The following is a 16,978-nucleotide window of genomic DNA, read 5'->3' on the forward strand; positions in this document are numbered from 1 at the left end:
CTTACGGTATAGGTACAAGTCCGCACATAGAATGGAGGCCTCATCACAATGTACTACTTAGGAGTACCTACCTACCTATAGTAGATATAATTTTGTTCATTGGATCCTGTCCACAGGCAGCTGTGAATAGCCTCCAGATGCAGGGTAGTCGCCATCACTTGTATGGTTCCAAGGTAATCCATCCACCTGTCAGAGTGCAGCGGCTGTGGTATTTCCGGCAAACCCGCAGCATGCATGGTGACAGAACCCCAAAGCCCGAGATGCACATCCAGATGCACAGGAATCGCTAAGGGCCTAGACGTATGCAAGGGGAGCATAAACACTTGTGCTGCAAGATCTGGCCGTACGGAGTACCCTACCGTCTAATCAGAGCTCCATTCCGGAGTTAGGGCTCTTTCTCTAAGCCGTGTTATTGGGCTGCTACTACGGCAAGGTACGGTAGATGTGTGATGGTCTTTCGTCCATTACGTAGGCACCTCAAGAAAAAGATAAAGATTATTGAAAAGAGAAGGGAGAAGAGAAGAAAGCCTCGCAATAGCTCGATGTCGTTGTTGTTCCAGCCTCGACAACTTCAGCTGCCGAGCCACATACTTGCGTATATTTAGCCCAACGACACGCGTTTCATCTCGCCGTGACAATGTCCCAATGTATGTACCCCAACCCGGCTGGGGTGGCTGACAGCCAATCGGATGGATTCCCTATCAGGACAGAGAAATGTCCATTTCAGCTGAACTTTGGCTCCTCCCAGAGATTCCTTCTAGCATCATATGTACATTACGGCATGGTGTTCTCTCCATCCTGCTGGCGCTGATTATCGGCTTTATGGTACTTTACTACTCCCTGTTACGCTTATACCCCGAAATAAGCATAAGGGCGAGCTTATAACAGGTAGAGGCTATTTCTAAACGAGATTTCGCACTTCCTGGCATGTACAAGTACGCAGCTGGCTGTCCTGAATTCCACATCGAGGTGAATACAATGGAAGTGTCTGCCTATGTGCTTAGACATTCTACCATACACTTATACGTCAAGTCGCTCTCTCTCCTTTAGCACTAAGGCATCTTCGAGGTACTACACCTCTCCATGTATTTCCTAAATTAGCCATCAATCCCGGCAAAATCACCCATAGGAATGATGTCATTTCAATTGAACAATGCCTATGCTCTGTGATTGATTCTTTATTTCAAAAGGCTCTTTTCTTCCTATTAGCTTGTGAATTCGCCTTGGAACCACTGCTGAATCGATGGCTCGTGTCGCGCTCTCCAGAGTTTGATTACAAATGGCACACCGGTGTAGTAATATCAGCGGCCCTGATTTCAAATGCTTGCAATGACCTATGCCACTATGGCACTTGCGCCATACTTTTACCCCGCTAAAAATCCAACTTTGATACTCCAGGCCGATTCTCGCCGTCTTTGCCCACATTTGCCATACAAACGTCCATCATCTTACACATCCGATCCTGAATCTGAACCTGAACCTGAACTCGGGCCTGCCAACAAGATGTCGACCATTACCGAAATCCTGACCGACGAGCAGTGGCAGCAGGTGCTCAGCTCTGCGCCCGCCTCAACCCTCATTGTCGCCTCTTTCCACGCACCCTGGGCGGCGCCATGTGCCCAGATGGCAACGGTTCTGTCCACGCTCGCATCCGAATATCCCGTCACCGATCCTCTGAGCACCCAGTGGGTGTCGATCAATGCTGAGGACCTCAGCGATATCAGCGAAACCTACGATGTGACCGCGGTTCCTTACCTGGTGCTGCTGCGAAACGGCGAAGTCGTCGAGACTGTTAGCGGCAGCAGCGCCGTCAAGGTGCGGACGGCTATCGAGAAGCACGCAAACAAGGCTGGAGGTGCAACACAAGATGCTGCCGCGCCTAATGGGGCTGCTCAGGCCGCCGAAGTGGCCCAGGCCGATGCCACCATCGTTGATCCGGCCAAGCAGAAGGAGGAATTGTTCAAGCGCCTCGGCGACTTGGTCAAGGCAGCCCCCGTTATGCTCTTCATGAAGGGCACACCCAGCTCTCCCCAGTGTGGCTTCTCGCGGCAAATGGTTGGAATCTTGCGCGACAACTCTGTCAAATACGGATTCTTCAATATCCTGGCCGACGATGATGTGCGACAGGGCCTGAAGGAGTATGCTGAGTGGCCGACTTTCCCACAGCTGTGGATGGATGGCGAACTCGTTGGTGGTCTAGACATCGTATGTGCTATTACATGAGTATTCCAGATTTTTGACTGACGCTAGTTATAGGTTAAGGAGGAGCTCAGCAGCAACGAGGAATTCTTCAAGCCATACAGCGTCACTGCTGAACCGACGGCGGCGTAAACAAAACCAAGAAAGGTGTAGACAACACCTCCTCACATTTCCGTCTGTGACATCTCTGGTGAAAATAATTTTGTCCACCTTTATGGGTTGGTGGCGGAGCCGTGACATAGTGCCATATCGAAATATTCTGGCCTACCTAACTGCAGTAAGACGTGTACTATGCAGGCCCGGGAGTGAGATGCTTGGGACGAGAGCATAAAGGCGAATTTGCCCCTGCATATCGAGCTATCGGATGAGCGAAATTGGAATTGGAATTGGAGCGTTATACCTGTCGATGAGGCGTCTATGATTGCGTTTTCAGAGTTGAACATGCATGGCCAACAGTAGAAAAGAGAAGCCCTTCACTGGGCTGGTCATGGCTGCCGAGTCGGGTATTTGATGAGGCCAAAAGCAGAGGGGGATATGGATATGATGTATGAAACTCAAAATATTATAAATGAAAAATAGCAATTTGACAATATGGACATTGAATGCCACTGCGCCGAGAAGTATTTGATACATAAGACATTGTGGAAACTTGCTGACAGTCGTAGAGATGGGCAACTTACTCCGTACTCCTTGTCAAAGTTGTTACGTAGTTGTTTTGCTCACAACGTCAGGAGATATGCTGACGAGATATTACCCGAGTACAGGTAGGTACATGTAGACATTCTGAGAGCAGACTACCTAGGTACCTTTAACAAGCAAAGGCAATCCAATCTAGGTAGTTGCGAGCATATCCGGCATCCCCACTGCCCTGCCCAGGCATCAATTTGCTCCAAACACAGTGCTTGTCAATCCATGCCTTGTAAGGAGTTGTTCCTGAAACCTCAACTTGTGGTGCCTGTATTTCAACTGCCGCTAGTACATCCCAAGCTTGCCAAGGTACCAAGGCACCACATCCCCTCTGGCCGGCAACCACGAAAAGAGGACCTCGGGAGATGAAATCACCATCGAACAAGTCCCTGCACCAGTACGGAGCTTCCATGGCTTCACTGTCCCCTATCATTGGACAGGTAGGGGTTAACCAGTTGGTTCGCTGACATGCGCGCTGGAGCTGGTCGGCGCTAGCAGACTGCTAAAAATCGTGAGTCACAGAGTTGCAGAATGCAGCGTCAACTACGTAAACTAGCTGGAGCCTTGCCCATGAAGCTGTGTGTCGCGGCTTAACTCCGGGCTGTGTTCATCTCGCAAACAATTTCCGCCAGGGAACTACGGCAATGTCCTCGTACTTGCTCCGGGACGTTCCATTGTATACGTACGTAGCAGGTAGGTACTCTCATGCCATGTACACGGTATCAATACCTCAGCGTTAAGACGGTGCTGTGTTAGTACTGCACTTAGCCGAAAGGCTGTTTGCAAAGGTGCAGGTCAAATGACGGGCTCTGTTTTTTGCTCGCAGATGGCCATCGGCGCCATGGATCAATACACGGGCCGCCTGGAAGCTTCCCCCATGGCTGGGTCGTCATTTGCTGTGCCAATGGGGTTGCTGCCATGCACTAACACGGGGTACTTGGGAAGCTGGCTGACAAAGCAACCAACCGGCTTTCAGATAAGCTTCCTGTTTGGTGACGGACGGGATCGAAGCAGCTTCAAGCTTCAACGCTGCAGGCTTTGCTAAGCGGTGTGGTGAGCAATGCAGCAGCTTCAGCTTGTCTGGATGCACAGCAGCTGCATGAGAGATTTGAAGCCCAGACGCCGTCCTCTACTACATAGTATAACCGTCGGGAATTGCGTTGTATCGTAGAGAGTACTCGTATCCCGTGTAAGAGACACAGCTGCCGGTGTTAGTTGCTCCACAGCGAAAAAAAAGTTGGAGACGCTTCAGTGGGTGATTCCATAGTACCGTTTGGTATCGCGCTCTCACGCCCGGGCCTCGACACCACTTCTGGCTCCCCCCCCACCACCGCGATTCTCGGGGAATCCTTTATTATATTTTGTGCTTTAACCTCTAATTCCAGCAGACGTCCCTCTTCCTCTCAGAAACGCAAATTTTCTCTTTTCCCCCCTCACTTGATGTCCTCTCTCTGCCTCTCTCTCTACTCCCGCCAGCACCAGCTTGCCCTGACGCCTTCGGATTTCCGTCATCTCAAGTCCGCCACCAAGCTTTCCGGCGCCCCTCTCCGCCTTCAACGCAACTGACAGCCTGCCATATCAAGCCACCAAGGCAATTCCGCCCGCTTCTCGTCTGATTTCCAACGAGGCCGCGCAACCACTGGAATCGCCAGTCCAGGGTCCAAACCCATCGCAGAGCATCCCCTTCGCAACCCCTTCGCATCACAACCAGAACCCGAAGCCGCGGATCAGGTTTATTTCCGGCGAATGCAGTCTTTTCTGACCGGCTACCGGCTGATCCTCTAAAGGGCCAGCATTCCTCTCTGTCGTCGCATCGAGTCGTCGATTTCCCCCTTTCCTGGCCTGGCTGCTTCTAGCAATTAACAGGCTGCCTCCCCCCGCCTTCTCCCGAGCCCTCAGAGGTCTAATATATGCGCTGCATCAATCATAACCGGCAAGCCGCTTGTGAGGCCGGCTGAAGATCAGAGCATTTCGGTGTGATCCTTAAATCCGAATCGCCTCATCAGCCAACAACGGTCTGAGATTACGAGAATCCCTCAGCTTCCCCCTCCTCCACAATGACGCCCACTCCGCCTTCGACCAACTCTTCTACAGGGGGTCGCTCCCCTGAGGAGCAGTTTCGCGTTGTGAGGAAGAGAAATCGCGTGCCTTTGAGCTGCTACCCATGCAGGACAAGAAAGTACGTCGTTATCTCCGCACTGTCCATGGACAAGAGTGTAGGCGTGCTAACCTCCCATGTAGATTGTGAGTGCCAGACATGGCTTGACGGACAACCAGCGAGCGGCATCCATTGGTGCGTTTTACTTGCTAACATGGCGTAGGAAATGCGACAGGAATCACCCGTGCAGCAACTGCACCAAACGAGAGGGCATGGATACGGCATCATGCTCTTATGCAGCTCCGGCAACCCGAAAAAAGAGCCAGAACCAGGCCGACGCCACGCCGGATGACATGCAGAATAGGATCGACCGGTTAGAAGGCCTTGTCCTGTCTTTGATGCATGGCGGGGCTAATGTAGACCCTGCTTCAGCCGCTGCGGCTGGCCGTGCTGCCTCTACGTCACAGTCGCTAACTGATAGCGGCTCCTCCGCCAAAGCTGGCCGCGACGAGGGTGTGACAATGGTCGAAGACGATAGCGACACGGAAGAGGGACTCGCGGCTTCACTGGGAGTTTTGAAAGTCGACCCCGACAAGGGAAAGTCCATGTATATCGGCCAAGAGCACTGGCACACGCTTCTGTCCGACATCTCTGAGGTGAAGAACTATTTCATGTACCATAAGAAGGAGCTGGAGTCGAGCTACGAGCGTGTCAGGTTATCAAAACCAATGGCTGCCCGAGAAGGGCCGACGCTGTTGCTCGGCGCCTTGCCCGCCTCCGAGATCGAGCTTCGCGCGGAGCTGCCTCCAAAATCAAGCATTCTGACCTTGTGTAGCCGTTATTTCAACTCCATGGATAACGCTGTGTGTATAATACACGGCCCGACCTTTTTCAAGCAGCTGAAAAGCCATTGGGAGGACCCGTCAAAAACACCAATCATGTGGCTAGGATTGCTCTATTCGGTGCTTACTCTCGCCATGCTGAGCTATCACAAAGTTGGTGATGAACCTCCCGAGTGGAGAGGCCGGACTTTGGAGCTGGCGTCAGAATATCGACTACGGACAGTACAGTGTCTGATCAAGGCAGACTACACAAAACCAGTCGAGTACACCGTTGAGGCTATGCTTTTATACGTCTTTGGAGAGTACTCGTCTCGGTGGGATGCCGACCTTGGCCTGTGGTTGATTGTTTCTGTCATCACGAGAATAGCCTTCCGCATGGGATACCATCGAGATGCAAAATGGTTTCCCAATCTTACACCATTTCAAGCTGTAAGTTCATTCTGGGTACTTCACTGACGAACAAAAAGCTAATGCACGAGATGTAGGAAATGAGAAGAAGAGCGTGGGCGCTGGTCCGCATGTCTGATGTCGTATTTTCGCATCAGGTATCATTGCCCAATATGATATATGAGAACGACTGTGACACCCAGCTTCCAAACAACCTCTTTGACGATGAATTCCACCCCGATACCAAGGAATTGCCACCTTCCCGCCCTTCTTCAGAACCGACGCCGATATCATACATGATTGCGAAAGTGAGGCTGTGCTCTGAGCTTGGAAACATTTTACAAGCAACCAACATGGTGGGGAAGACTGTCCCATACGATGAGGTTATCCGATTCGACGCAAAGCTTCGCCAGATAATGCAGGAGCTTCCTCCTCACCTCCGCCTTGGCACACTGGAAGCGTCCCAGGACCCCGTTACGTTGATCATTGCGAGGTACAACATTGATATCTTGTTTCAGAAAATACTGTGTCTCCTGCACCGAAAATATCACTCCAAGGCCCAGCACAACCCAAGATATGCATTTTCACGGCGCAGTGCTATCGAAGCGTCACTGCAGGCGCTGGATCACCTGGCCAAGCTACATCGCGAATCTCAGGGCAACGGCCGGCTACGTTCTGTTTCATGGTACATCAAGTCAATCGCGACAAAAGAGTTTACCTTGCCAGCTATGCTCCTTGTCCTAGACCTTCACTATGATAACTTGGCACGACAATCCTCCAGTCCTTCGGAGGACATTATCATCTACACCGAGGAGCAACGAACCAAGATGATAAGCGCACTCGAGACTGCCAAGGGTATATGGGCAGATCTGGCTAATACTTCAATGGAAGCCTTCAAAGCTACCAAAATCATTGAAATCATGTTGGAGAAGATCAAGATGCCTTTGGGAGATGCCATGGATGCCAACAGCGACCAAGTGACATCCCGAACCGACTCTTTATCCGCCTCAATTGTAGGCACAGGCTCATCACAGGACCAAACCCCCTTGTCGCTGGGCTTTGTCTCTCCCATGGGGATGCCTGGCTTTGGTGGCCAAGACCCATTCTCACAAAGCAGTGCCTTCATGGGCATGGACTTTGGTCTACGGGCTACAAATGGGGGCGAGTTTCCACAATTTGACGCTCTCAATGGTGTTTCTGGTGCCGCTGCTGCTGCCTCCCCACTCTCCATGTTTACAAACTTGGGCGGTACGGGGGCAGGCGACCTGTCCAACTTTGACTGGGTAAGACTACAGTCCTCTCTTGTATAGCATCATTTCTATTTTCGACATTAGCTGACTATTTTTTTTTCTCATAGGGCGCATTTGAGAACTACACACAGATGACAACTTGGGGAGCCGACCAGAGTTTCCAGATTTACGGTTCTGGAGAGCAATCGTCTCCAGAACAGGGGCTGGGCGATGGTGCGAGTATGATGAACGGGGAGCAGTAATTTGATGTATGTGTATTGGACACTCTTGTATATGATAGAACACGTTCGTTGGACATGTTTGATCTGGATTTGGTATTTGGAAAAGGAATGCAAGGTCTTTTATATGCAGGGACATTTGTAGCTACCTTATCTTAAGTCCCCACCCTTCTCTCCGCTTCATGAGCAAATGGTGTTCTCTTATTTTGAGTATTGTGATAGAAGGTTGCTTTGTTAGGTGATGAATACATCGTCAAGCTAAGTGATGCCACTTTACCTGACAACGCCAGACGGAGGACAAATGAGCGGAGCTGCAATACTACTCTCGGCGCGTGTTCTCTATAAATTTATTCACATCTACGACATTTACCTCTCCATAATAGATAGTTGCTTTTAGATGTGTAAAGAAAACCCCAATAACTGTGATATGTGTCATAGGCTATGTTGTATCTACCCGGGTAAACAGACGCTAACACATATAGGCTCTCTTACACAGCAAGTGCGATAATAACCCGGATAACCCCACCCACGTAACAGTGGGCCTTACCGTGAACCATATCAAGGAACCGTCGAGACAAACCTTGGACGAAGCGAAATGAGTTATTATAGAAGTACTGCTTCGGGGAGAGCAGTATATCCTAAGAAGAGAAGAGGGGTTGGTTGTTCAGCCTTATGAGCAAAGGGGCCAAGAGACCAAATTGCTAAATAAGCTGGTATGTCCAGTATGTCCCGTATATCTATCTACATATCCATCTATCTAGTAGATGTAGATATATCTACTAGAGCTACATATATCTACTAGATCTATCTGTACCGTCTTTGTACAGCCAATTTTGCTAAACAAGACCCGCTGAAGCGGTATTACTACCTAGATAGTAGTAGGCACTTGTCGTTACGGTGTCGATTAGTCATCTCTAATCGATAAGCAAAAGACGTCAATTTCATCACTTATAACGACCCTCCGCTTTATAGGGGAACCAGCGCTTGTCACTGCTAGAGGAACAAAAAAGCTCAGATGCAGCTCAAGAGCAGCAAACAGCTCTTTCCGTTTCCAAGGTTCTTTCTCTCCCAGGACATCCTTGCAGCCGGCGCTAGAGTCTCTCTCGATGATAGTCCAACGTGCCTGCCCGTGTTTGCTCAGACTCTTAGCGAGGGCTGATCCCTTGCATAAACCCCCCCAGCCGGGCTACTGAACTGCCTGCATATGTCGTCCGTTTCGCTTCCTCAACATCACATCACGGTTTCTTTTCTATGCAGTCATGGATGACGTTGGGCAGGGGCATGTGGTTGACGCCAGTCTGGCGTTTCTGCAGAAGCTCGAAGATGACATGCGAGCTCTGAACGAGAGTCAACTCGATTCATCCGACAGCAGCACCCTGGACTCCCCGGGCGGGGCCAGAAAACGAAGGCGACTGGAGAGTTCAAGCGAAAATGAGGCTTCAAAGAGGACCAGGACCGCCTCTGCTGGCCAGGACAGTGTTGTTTTTGGCCCTGCAGAGCCTCCCCGTCGCGACAGGTCGCGGCAGCTCCCAGCGGAGCTTTGGCACCGTGTCTTTTCTTTTCTCCCTCCTAACACTCTTGGGCGCTTGCTGCGTGTCAACCAGTTATTTCACAAATACCTTGACCCTGCGTCCCCCTTCATCATCTCTACTGTGACCCACGTGCCTACAACTCGTATATTGCCTACACTGTCCCCGGACGCTATATGGCGGGCATCAAGATGTCTTCACTGGCCAACTATGCCCGCACCGCTCAAGGGGAAGTTCGAATTGGATATGTGGCGATTTGCCTGTACCCGGTCCTGTCAACTCTGTGGCCTGCTGGATACAAACTATACTACCCCGGAGGATTCCTTACGCCGCTGCGGACCTGGCAATACCACTGTATCACCGATATTTTCTTTCTTCGTCAATTCGTGCGGGAATTGTTTGACTGAAACAAGCGTCCAGGTGAGTGCTGCTTTGTGCTAAATCCCGATGGCTCTTGTTGAACTTGTTGAAGACTATCTCGTTGCTGACAAGCTTTTATAGGAAGTCGACTTGCTATTATCAACATCCAGCCCTTCGTTCATCTCACCAGGACTCCCCATGGTCTTTCTGACGCCTGACGCGAATGTAATCTCCCCTCAAGCAATGCGGAGCACCCCAGTACCTCCTACTGTCCGGTTGACAAAAGTATACTGGCCTGCCCAAGTGGACAGACTTCAAGAAGAACTTAAAGAAGTCAAGCGATTTGGCATTGCAGCCACTGAGGAGTGGATAAAGGGCTTGGACGTCCGAGGTACTGAAGCAGTTCGTGACACTTCCCGGTGGGATAAGTGGTTCCAAATGGGAGGAGTCCGCCAAATGCGCATATATTCAAGCCAGCCAAGACCTACTGCTAACAAAGCGGAGCGGGTAGAGAGAAAGGGCCCAGACACCACTAAACCCCTCCAGAAGCCACGGCAGGATATTGAGACAGCTGTCCGGCTTCATGTCTCCAGTCTGGCAGACGAGGTCATAAGCCAGTGGCTTAAGGGGCACAGCATTAAGGGAAACTGTGCAGACTTCGTGACAGAAGTGTTGACCTACGTCCGCACGCAGTTCTATAAAGGCGCCGTTTTCTTGACTCGAAGGTTGACTCTAGACGACATGAGATGGATATTTGAGCAGAAAATTGGACCGCACACCAACTGTCTCCAGCAGGACTTCCTTTTTTGCAGAGAATGCCCCAAATCCTCCAAGAGCAAGAGTTACGGATTCCAGGCTGTCATGCAACACTACGCTATGAAACACGGCTCCAAGAAGATGAAGGCTATGATATGGAGAGCAGAATGGCCTGAAGTGCCCCCTTTTAGAGCGGAAGAGAAAGCAGCAGCCGACATGGCGCCCGCACAAATAATGCATCCTTACTCGGATAAAGAGCTTGTCTACTCTGGATCACATAGGACGGATGAGCAGCCAAGATTTGAGAGCCGCGAAGCACTGGACAGGATGACAACACAATATATCGTCAGAGAACCTGGTGAGTGGAATCCAACCTGGGGGCCAGCACATCTCAGCTCAAGTGTCGGCTCAAGACATCATGATGTGCCAGAGCCAAGGAGACACTTGGAATCATATTACCTGCGCCGCGAGCATGTCCCCCATATGATAGAAGCACCGTATCCAGTCATGGAATCCCAAAGAGAACGGAGGCTCGCAGAAGTCGAGACCAGACACACCAGTCGTCAATCCTACGTCAGTGGTTACCGACAGCCGATGCCTTCCACGGCCCTCTACCGGTCCTATGACATCTTTGACATGCGGAGTTTACCGAACGACCGGTACATGGAGCAATCAACCATTTTACACGACTATCGATTTCCCTCTAATGCGAATTATTCCAACTATACCAACAGGGAATCGCACAATAATACTGCATCCGCATCACGGGTGTATAGCGCTTATGACTCACGCGGCCGTTGGCCAATGTAAGGTCGAGGGGTTGGAATGGCATAGATATAGACTAGAGCTTTCGCATGAGCATTTCTTTCTTTTTTTCTTCTCCTTCTGAACAGGGGGTATGGGCGTTTTACGGCATCTTATTGGGACAAAGGCTACCTTGACGAAATGAAAGTAGTAGCACGCATGTATAAAGTAATAACTGCATAGTTAGGCTCATGTTCAACACGGCCACACATTCAAGACAAGTATATTTCCCATCGTTGGAGTCATGACAAGGTCGAGCGGTGTAATTGTAGAAATATGAGAATCGCTTGCAGCCATGGTCACGGAAATGAGTCCTCTTGCCTTTCAGCCCATTTCCTCTCCTTCCATTGCATCATGTACAGTTGTTTACAATTCAAAATGATCCCTCATTTTGACATCACACACTCTCATCCCTCCTCTGAACAGGCGTGTTTCCTTATTCCTCTTTTTTCTTTTTTTCCACTTCCAACCGCCTCCCCATCCGTTTGCCTTCGTTAAAAACCCCATGGACGCCTCATTGATCGCCTTTTTTCGTGTTTCGAAAACCTACCGCTTTTTATACAGACATTTGACCTCCCAATTCCTTTTTTTTTTCCTTTAAATGTTATCTTCTACTTCTTTTTCCTTCTCTTCAAGACGGATTCCCAGATCACCGTAGAAGGGAGGGGAGAGTATTAAAAAAAAAAAAGAGAGAACAAGACGAAGAAAAAGGCACCTGGGACGAGTTTTCCCGTTTACAGAACCTCGCCGATAATCTTTGCCGCCTCGCGGTACGTCTGGAGGAGCTTCTCGCACTTTTCACGCTCCTTCTTGACGCCGTCGTCCTCGTAGAGGAGCTCCTCGAAGAGATTCTCCTTGTAGAGCTCGCTGACGAGGCGGTTCTGAACAACATCCTTGCAGTGATTGACGAGGAGGTGCATGATGGCCTTGGGGACCTGGTCGGCGATGGATTCGCGGACGATGTTGAAGTAGGAGGAAATGAGGGCGCGGATGAGCTCTGCTTCCATGGCTTCGCGCTCGGTCATGGCGGGTTCATTAGATTCGCCCTGGAAGAGAGGGTTTGAGTTAGTCAAGAGAGGGGAAAATAGCGTATGTGGTAGAGGAAGTAGGGTATCAAGGCTTACCAGATGTGATGCCAGGCCGTAACTTCGGGATGATGGGTCATACTCGTCTGTCACGGAGGGGGGAGCGGTAGCGGTGCGGATCGGCAGCTTCTCTTCACGGCGGAGACTCTGCGAGAAGGTGGGCTCAGAGGGGTGGCTAGTATGTCTGCCATTGGTGGTGGGAGTAATAGGGGCACTGACTGGTGCCATGCCATCCTTGCCGAAGAAGTAGTTCAAGAATGTGTCGCGGGCACCGCCAATTCCTTGTCCGTTCATACCCGGAGACGATGGGCGGATTCCATTCATGGATGCGCCAAGGCCGACCATGGCGTCCTGGTGGACGGCAGGCGACATGCTTCGTGAAGGCTTTGACGTGGCGAGTTTGCGAAGGTTGGGCTCTGCCCGCTCCGCTCGCTCCGCAACTGGGCTCTCCTCACCATCTTCTTGTGGCTCCGTGCCGTTGGGCCCGAGCTCCTTGATCCGGCGCTTCTCCCGGCGCTCGCGCTCCTCCTGGATGACCCTCTTACGCTCGCGCTCCTGTTTGGCGCTGACGACATTGCTCATTGCTGCCGCGGCGCCCAAGAAGTTGGGGTGGTTCGTGTTGATGTATGCGCGCTGAATGGAAATGAGGGACTCGACATAGTTTGAGGCGGGACCTAACCGCTCTCGCAGGAGATCCGATACCACCTCGATGAGCTTTGCTTGGAGCCTTGGGAATCTGGAAAGTTCTATTGAGCCGCATGTATGGCAAATCTTGATGAGTTCTTCATAGACAAGTTCGACGCAGCGCTGGCTGGGAATCTCCAAAAGCTTGATTTGGGGCTTCACAAGAAGATCAAAAGCCATCTCGGGCACGAACAAGCTGGGCCTAGGACCAGTGGAGTTGCGAATCGCCGTTCTAATATCCAATGCTGACAGATTTGAAGTAGGATCGATTGTATCTAGTGAGCTTCCAAAAACAGAGTTAAAGATGTAGTAGATGCGAGCACCACCGCAAAGCTCCTTGGTCGAGATTTCAGTGGATGTACCGTCAATGGAGGAGATGAAGGAGGTCGCGAATCGTGTCATGAGCTGCAGAATCAATGAGCCGCGGTGCTCCTTTCCGCTGAAGTGCATGTCGCCATAGCCGGCGAGTTCCTGCTGCGTCTGGCCCATCAAAGTGTTAAGACGTGCCTTGATGTCGGGCAACCGCTCTCGAATGTGGGCCATGAGAGTCGTGTTAAGCGTCTTGGCCAGAAATTGTGTACCGCATCGGCTTGAGATGTTGCGGTAAGCCGGGTGGTGCTTGAAGAAGTCCATCTCGGCTTTGAGAGCATCCTCCATGGGCTTGTTGCCCTGGATATCCTGCTGCGAGCGGTTCACGACGCCAATGAAGCCAAGCTTCAAAGGGTACACACGGCCGGACAGGATGTCGAGGGCATTGGTGCCGTGGTCCATCAAGTCGATCTTGGTGAGAACGCCGATAGTCCTCCTGCCAAGAGGATCCACATGCCGGGCAAGCTTCAAGGCTTCCGAGTTGACAAGGTCGACATTAGCCGGTGACACAGCCAGAACAATACTGTTTGGTTTGGCGATGTACTCGGATATCAGGTTCCTTGTTTGCTTCTCGATATCAGAAGGCTGGTCGCCAATGGGTACCTATGCATGATTCAAGCCCGATTAGCCAAAGGGAAAGGCAGATGGAAAGAGGTAGAGACGAACCTTGGTCAAACCGGGAAGATCGACTAGCGTCAGGTTGAGGACATGCGGTGAGTAAATCTTGAGGTTTATGGGCTGTCTATTGATGCCCTTGTTGGTACCAGCAACTCGGGCCGTCTCATTTTCAATCTCCCGCTTGACATCTATGAAGTCGTTGAACCGTCTATTGGGGATGTGGTGGAACTCGGCCCATTCTGAGCGCCGCGCAGCACCAGGCGACCGGTAAGGATCGTTGTACGGATCTGGCACAGTCTCGTCTTCTGGGATGTTGATGAGCTGCAGGATCAGCGGCCGCCGGGTCACGATGCCGCTGCCTCGGGGCAAAAAGTCTCGGCCGACGATGTTCTCGAGAACGGAAGATTTTCCGGCGGACTGGGATCCCACGACAACCTGAGCGGCGGGGCATTAGCATCAAGCGAGGACAAGGGGAGGCGGATTTGCACCACGCACAATTTGGGGGAGATCGAGAGAATCGCTGCCAATGGTGTTGAACACCAGGTCCTGCAGCTTGTTGACCGTGGTGAGCAGATCTTCGCCGAGGGCCGCCATTGCAGCGTCTTGGGAGCCTTTTTTTTTCCTGTAGGTTCTTTTTTTCGACTCGGCCGGTGTATCGCAGTCGCAGCAGCCAATTAAATGCAATTACCGGGTTGACAGAGCAGCAGAGATGCCTCCGACCAAAGGATTCATGCACGCACACGCAACGCGACGACTTGCGCTGGGCTTTTCTGGCGATCGAGAAGAGAAGCAAGCCGAAACAATGGCTTCTTGGGCAGTTTAGCAACGAATCGAGTACGTACCGTTTCGTTCACGTGTAAAGGGTGGGGCCGGTTAATGGATTGCTTGCCGCTCAACGCCACAGGTACCGGGTACGCGGGAGTTGTATGAAGAGCCGCGGCATGTTGGCAGTACCGAGAACCTCAGCCTCCCTTTGTTTAATCGCCCCCCATTTCTCCAGATATCTATGAGATAAACGGCTGAGGGCAAGGCATGGGCAGAAGCCTAACTGGAGACGGTATGTGAGAGATGGGCTGCCATACAGCAGGTGGGCTGGCATGATGCTGCAGGAATATGATTGCATTTTTAGTTTATCCATTGTGTCTTGTTGAGTAAACGGGGGCGATTAGGGCTATTCTCTGACTTCCTTCGTCTCTCTACCTAGATATTTAAGCCGGATCAATTAGGTGCCTCCTCTTGACATTCCAGTATATACAAGTCCGGAGTAGATACGGCAGAGCGCCAGATATCTCGTCCGTCATCTTCGTTACCTAGAGCCGGTATCATCCGTAATATATAAGGACGAGCTACTAACCCGCTACAGGTCATAATCAGCTCTAGCGCGCTCCTTGGAAGAGCTATTGATGGTTCCAAGCAGCACAGAATCGGCATGACGACTTGATTAGAGCATCGAACCATGATCCTGGATTAGCTCTCGGCTAATGCTTCAACTTCAGCTTGCGTGTGAAAGCCGCCTCCCAGACAAGACAAGATGTCATACTGCGCACAACGCCGCTCACCTGATTGTGTTACCCAAGAACATTGATTGCTCTCATTCACATCGGCGGCCGACAACGGAGTGTCTCTTCGCCAACCCGACGATGCTTTACGACCCGATACTGCGACAAACGGCCCTTTCGAGCCAGCCAATCGTCGCCTGCTTGGAAGCTGTCTCTGGTTGGGCGCCTGTGGATACCTCGTCGACGAAAGAACACGACTGATGCAGCTAGCGGTTGAGCTGGCTTGCAGTGTGTCACAACGCGAATGGTCCGTTCCAAGACCCAGAGGGAGCCCTGCAAGCAATGCAAGGGAGAAGAATCTGCTTCCACACCGTATAAGCTGCTCCCATGACAGTCAGTGATTGGCTTTTGTCGACCTGGCAGTTGTCATGATCCTGCTGCTGCGGAGCCATTGTGCCATCCCATAATACATGCAAAGTAGAGCAGAGCAGAGCAGAACAAAGAAGAACAAAGCGCCTGGTCAGACTCATCCATCCAACGGCGCATATACTCCGTCGCTCGGATGTTGTTTTCCCAATGCGGCCAAGGCGATAAATGCTTGTATGCGGCTATGCAACCTGATTTGCCCCAAGCTGCCCAAACGTTTAGCTAAGCAATACGTGCCGCTCTATCGGGGCCCGGCCCCACCGCTTTCGACAACCATCATGCGAGACAGCCGTGCCTTCAAGTCTCATCTCGAAAAAAGACACCAGCGAAAAAAAGGGATATGCCCCTGGTGCGGCACCTGGAGAAATGAGTACATTCGGCAGCCCTGGGGCTCTGCCAACAACCAAGCCAACCCCGTACGTGTTCTCTCGCCGTTGATTTGAAGCTCAGGAGTTGGCTGACCCGCCGTCTCCATAGGCCACAGCGAGGGAGCTTCCCCTTGGACCACGATGGTAAGCCCGCCGCAATGGTTCTGGTTCAGTCCAGTTTCCCGCCTCTCCTGGATGGCTCAATTGTCTAACTGGACTAGGCGAGTGCAAGAAGGCCATGACCAGCTACCTTGCTTGCATGAAGAAAGTCCGTGGCGTCAACGAAGACGAATGCCGCAACTTGGCCAAGGCATATCTGTCATGCAGAATGGACAGGTAAAAAAGGAAGAACAGAATAGTAAGACATTGCCATGGGCTAACGTATCGGCAAAATTAAGAAATCTGATGGCTCGGGACGAGTTCAAGAATCTCGGCTTTGCAGAGCCTGCGCTGGCTAAAGCCCCAGCAGAGCCGGAAAAGGGCGTCAAAGGCGAACTCCGGTGGTAGTAAGGCGAGTGGGCATCCCCATAGTCAGACAGGCGTCCCTAGTCGCAAGGTACAAGCACAGGCACGGAGGTGCAAAGGGGGGGAGGAAGCTTGAAGCTATTGGTCGTTCCTGTGGTGACATTGCCCAACCGTATCAGTACTTGTACATATTCTGGCAGCGATCTGGAACTTTCCAAGCCCGCTGTATCATAGCGTCCCCCCTGCTAGCAAATCTCTTCTCTCCCTTAACCAAGTCTCGACAAGGTTGCGCCTTACAGGTCAAGTCTGTTTTATGCTTTATGCTTTATGCTCT

At 51.3% G+C, this 16,978-nt stretch overlaps 5 protein-coding genes across 5 annotated transcripts; 4 read left to right on the top strand and 1 right to left on the bottom strand.

Moving 5' to 3' along the window:
• Positions 1–1,503: 1,503 nt before the first annotated feature.
• TRIVIDRAFT_75446 (uncharacterized protein) lies at positions 1,504–2,793 on the top strand (the record flags this gene model as incomplete). The annotated part of the gene is made up of 2 exons (XM_014095204.1): positions 1,504–2,205; positions 2,257–2,793. 2 exons carry the CDS (start codon positions 1,504–1,506, stop codon positions 2,329–2,331), a joined length of 777 nt encoding a protein of 258 aa, XP_013950679.1.
• Positions 2,794–4,943: 2,150 nt separating this feature from the next.
• Positions 4,944–7,855, top strand: TRIVIDRAFT_214414 (uncharacterized protein; the record flags this gene model as incomplete). The annotated part of the gene is made up of 4 exons (XM_014095205.1): positions 4,944–5,065; positions 5,208–6,255; positions 6,312–7,496; positions 7,571–7,855. 4 exons carry the CDS (start codon positions 4,944–4,946, stop codon positions 7,703–7,705), a joined length of 2,490 nt encoding a protein of 829 aa, XP_013950680.1.
• Positions 7,856–8,940: 1,085 nt separating this feature from the next.
• Positions 8,941–11,136, top strand: TRIVIDRAFT_65758 (uncharacterized protein; the record flags this gene model as incomplete). Its single annotated transcript, XM_014095206.1, has 2 exons — positions 8,941–9,630; positions 9,712–11,136. 2 exons carry the CDS (start codon positions 8,941–8,943, stop codon positions 11,134–11,136), a joined length of 2,115 nt encoding a protein of 704 aa, XP_013950681.1.
• A 728-nt stretch (positions 11,137–11,864) lies between these two features.
• On the bottom strand, positions 11,865–14,480 carry TRIVIDRAFT_41279 (uncharacterized protein; the record flags this gene model as incomplete). Its single annotated transcript, XM_014095207.1, has 4 exons — positions 11,865–12,176; positions 12,255–13,871; positions 13,935–14,321; positions 14,382–14,480. The coding sequence occupies 4 exons, from the start codon at positions 14,478–14,480 to the stop codon at positions 11,865–11,867; spliced, it is 2,415 nt and encodes an 804-aa protein (XP_013950682.1).
• Positions 14,481–16,150: 1,670 nt separating this feature from the next.
• TRIVIDRAFT_216982 (uncharacterized protein) lies at positions 16,151–16,686 on the top strand (the record flags this gene model as incomplete). The annotated part of the gene is made up of 4 exons (XM_014095208.1): positions 16,151–16,227; positions 16,289–16,323; positions 16,401–16,515; positions 16,578–16,686. The coding sequence occupies 4 exons, from the start codon at positions 16,178–16,180 to the stop codon at positions 16,684–16,686; spliced, it is 309 nt and encodes a 102-aa protein (XP_013950683.1).
• Positions 16,687–16,978: the final 292 nt, after the last annotated feature.

Source organism: Trichoderma virens (assembly GCF_000170995.1).
Source record: "Trichoderma virens Gv29-8 chromosome Unknown TRIVIscaffold_90, whole genome shotgun sequence".
Taxonomy (NCBI): Eukaryota; Fungi; Ascomycota; class Sordariomycetes; order Hypocreales; family Hypocreaceae; genus Trichoderma; species Trichoderma virens.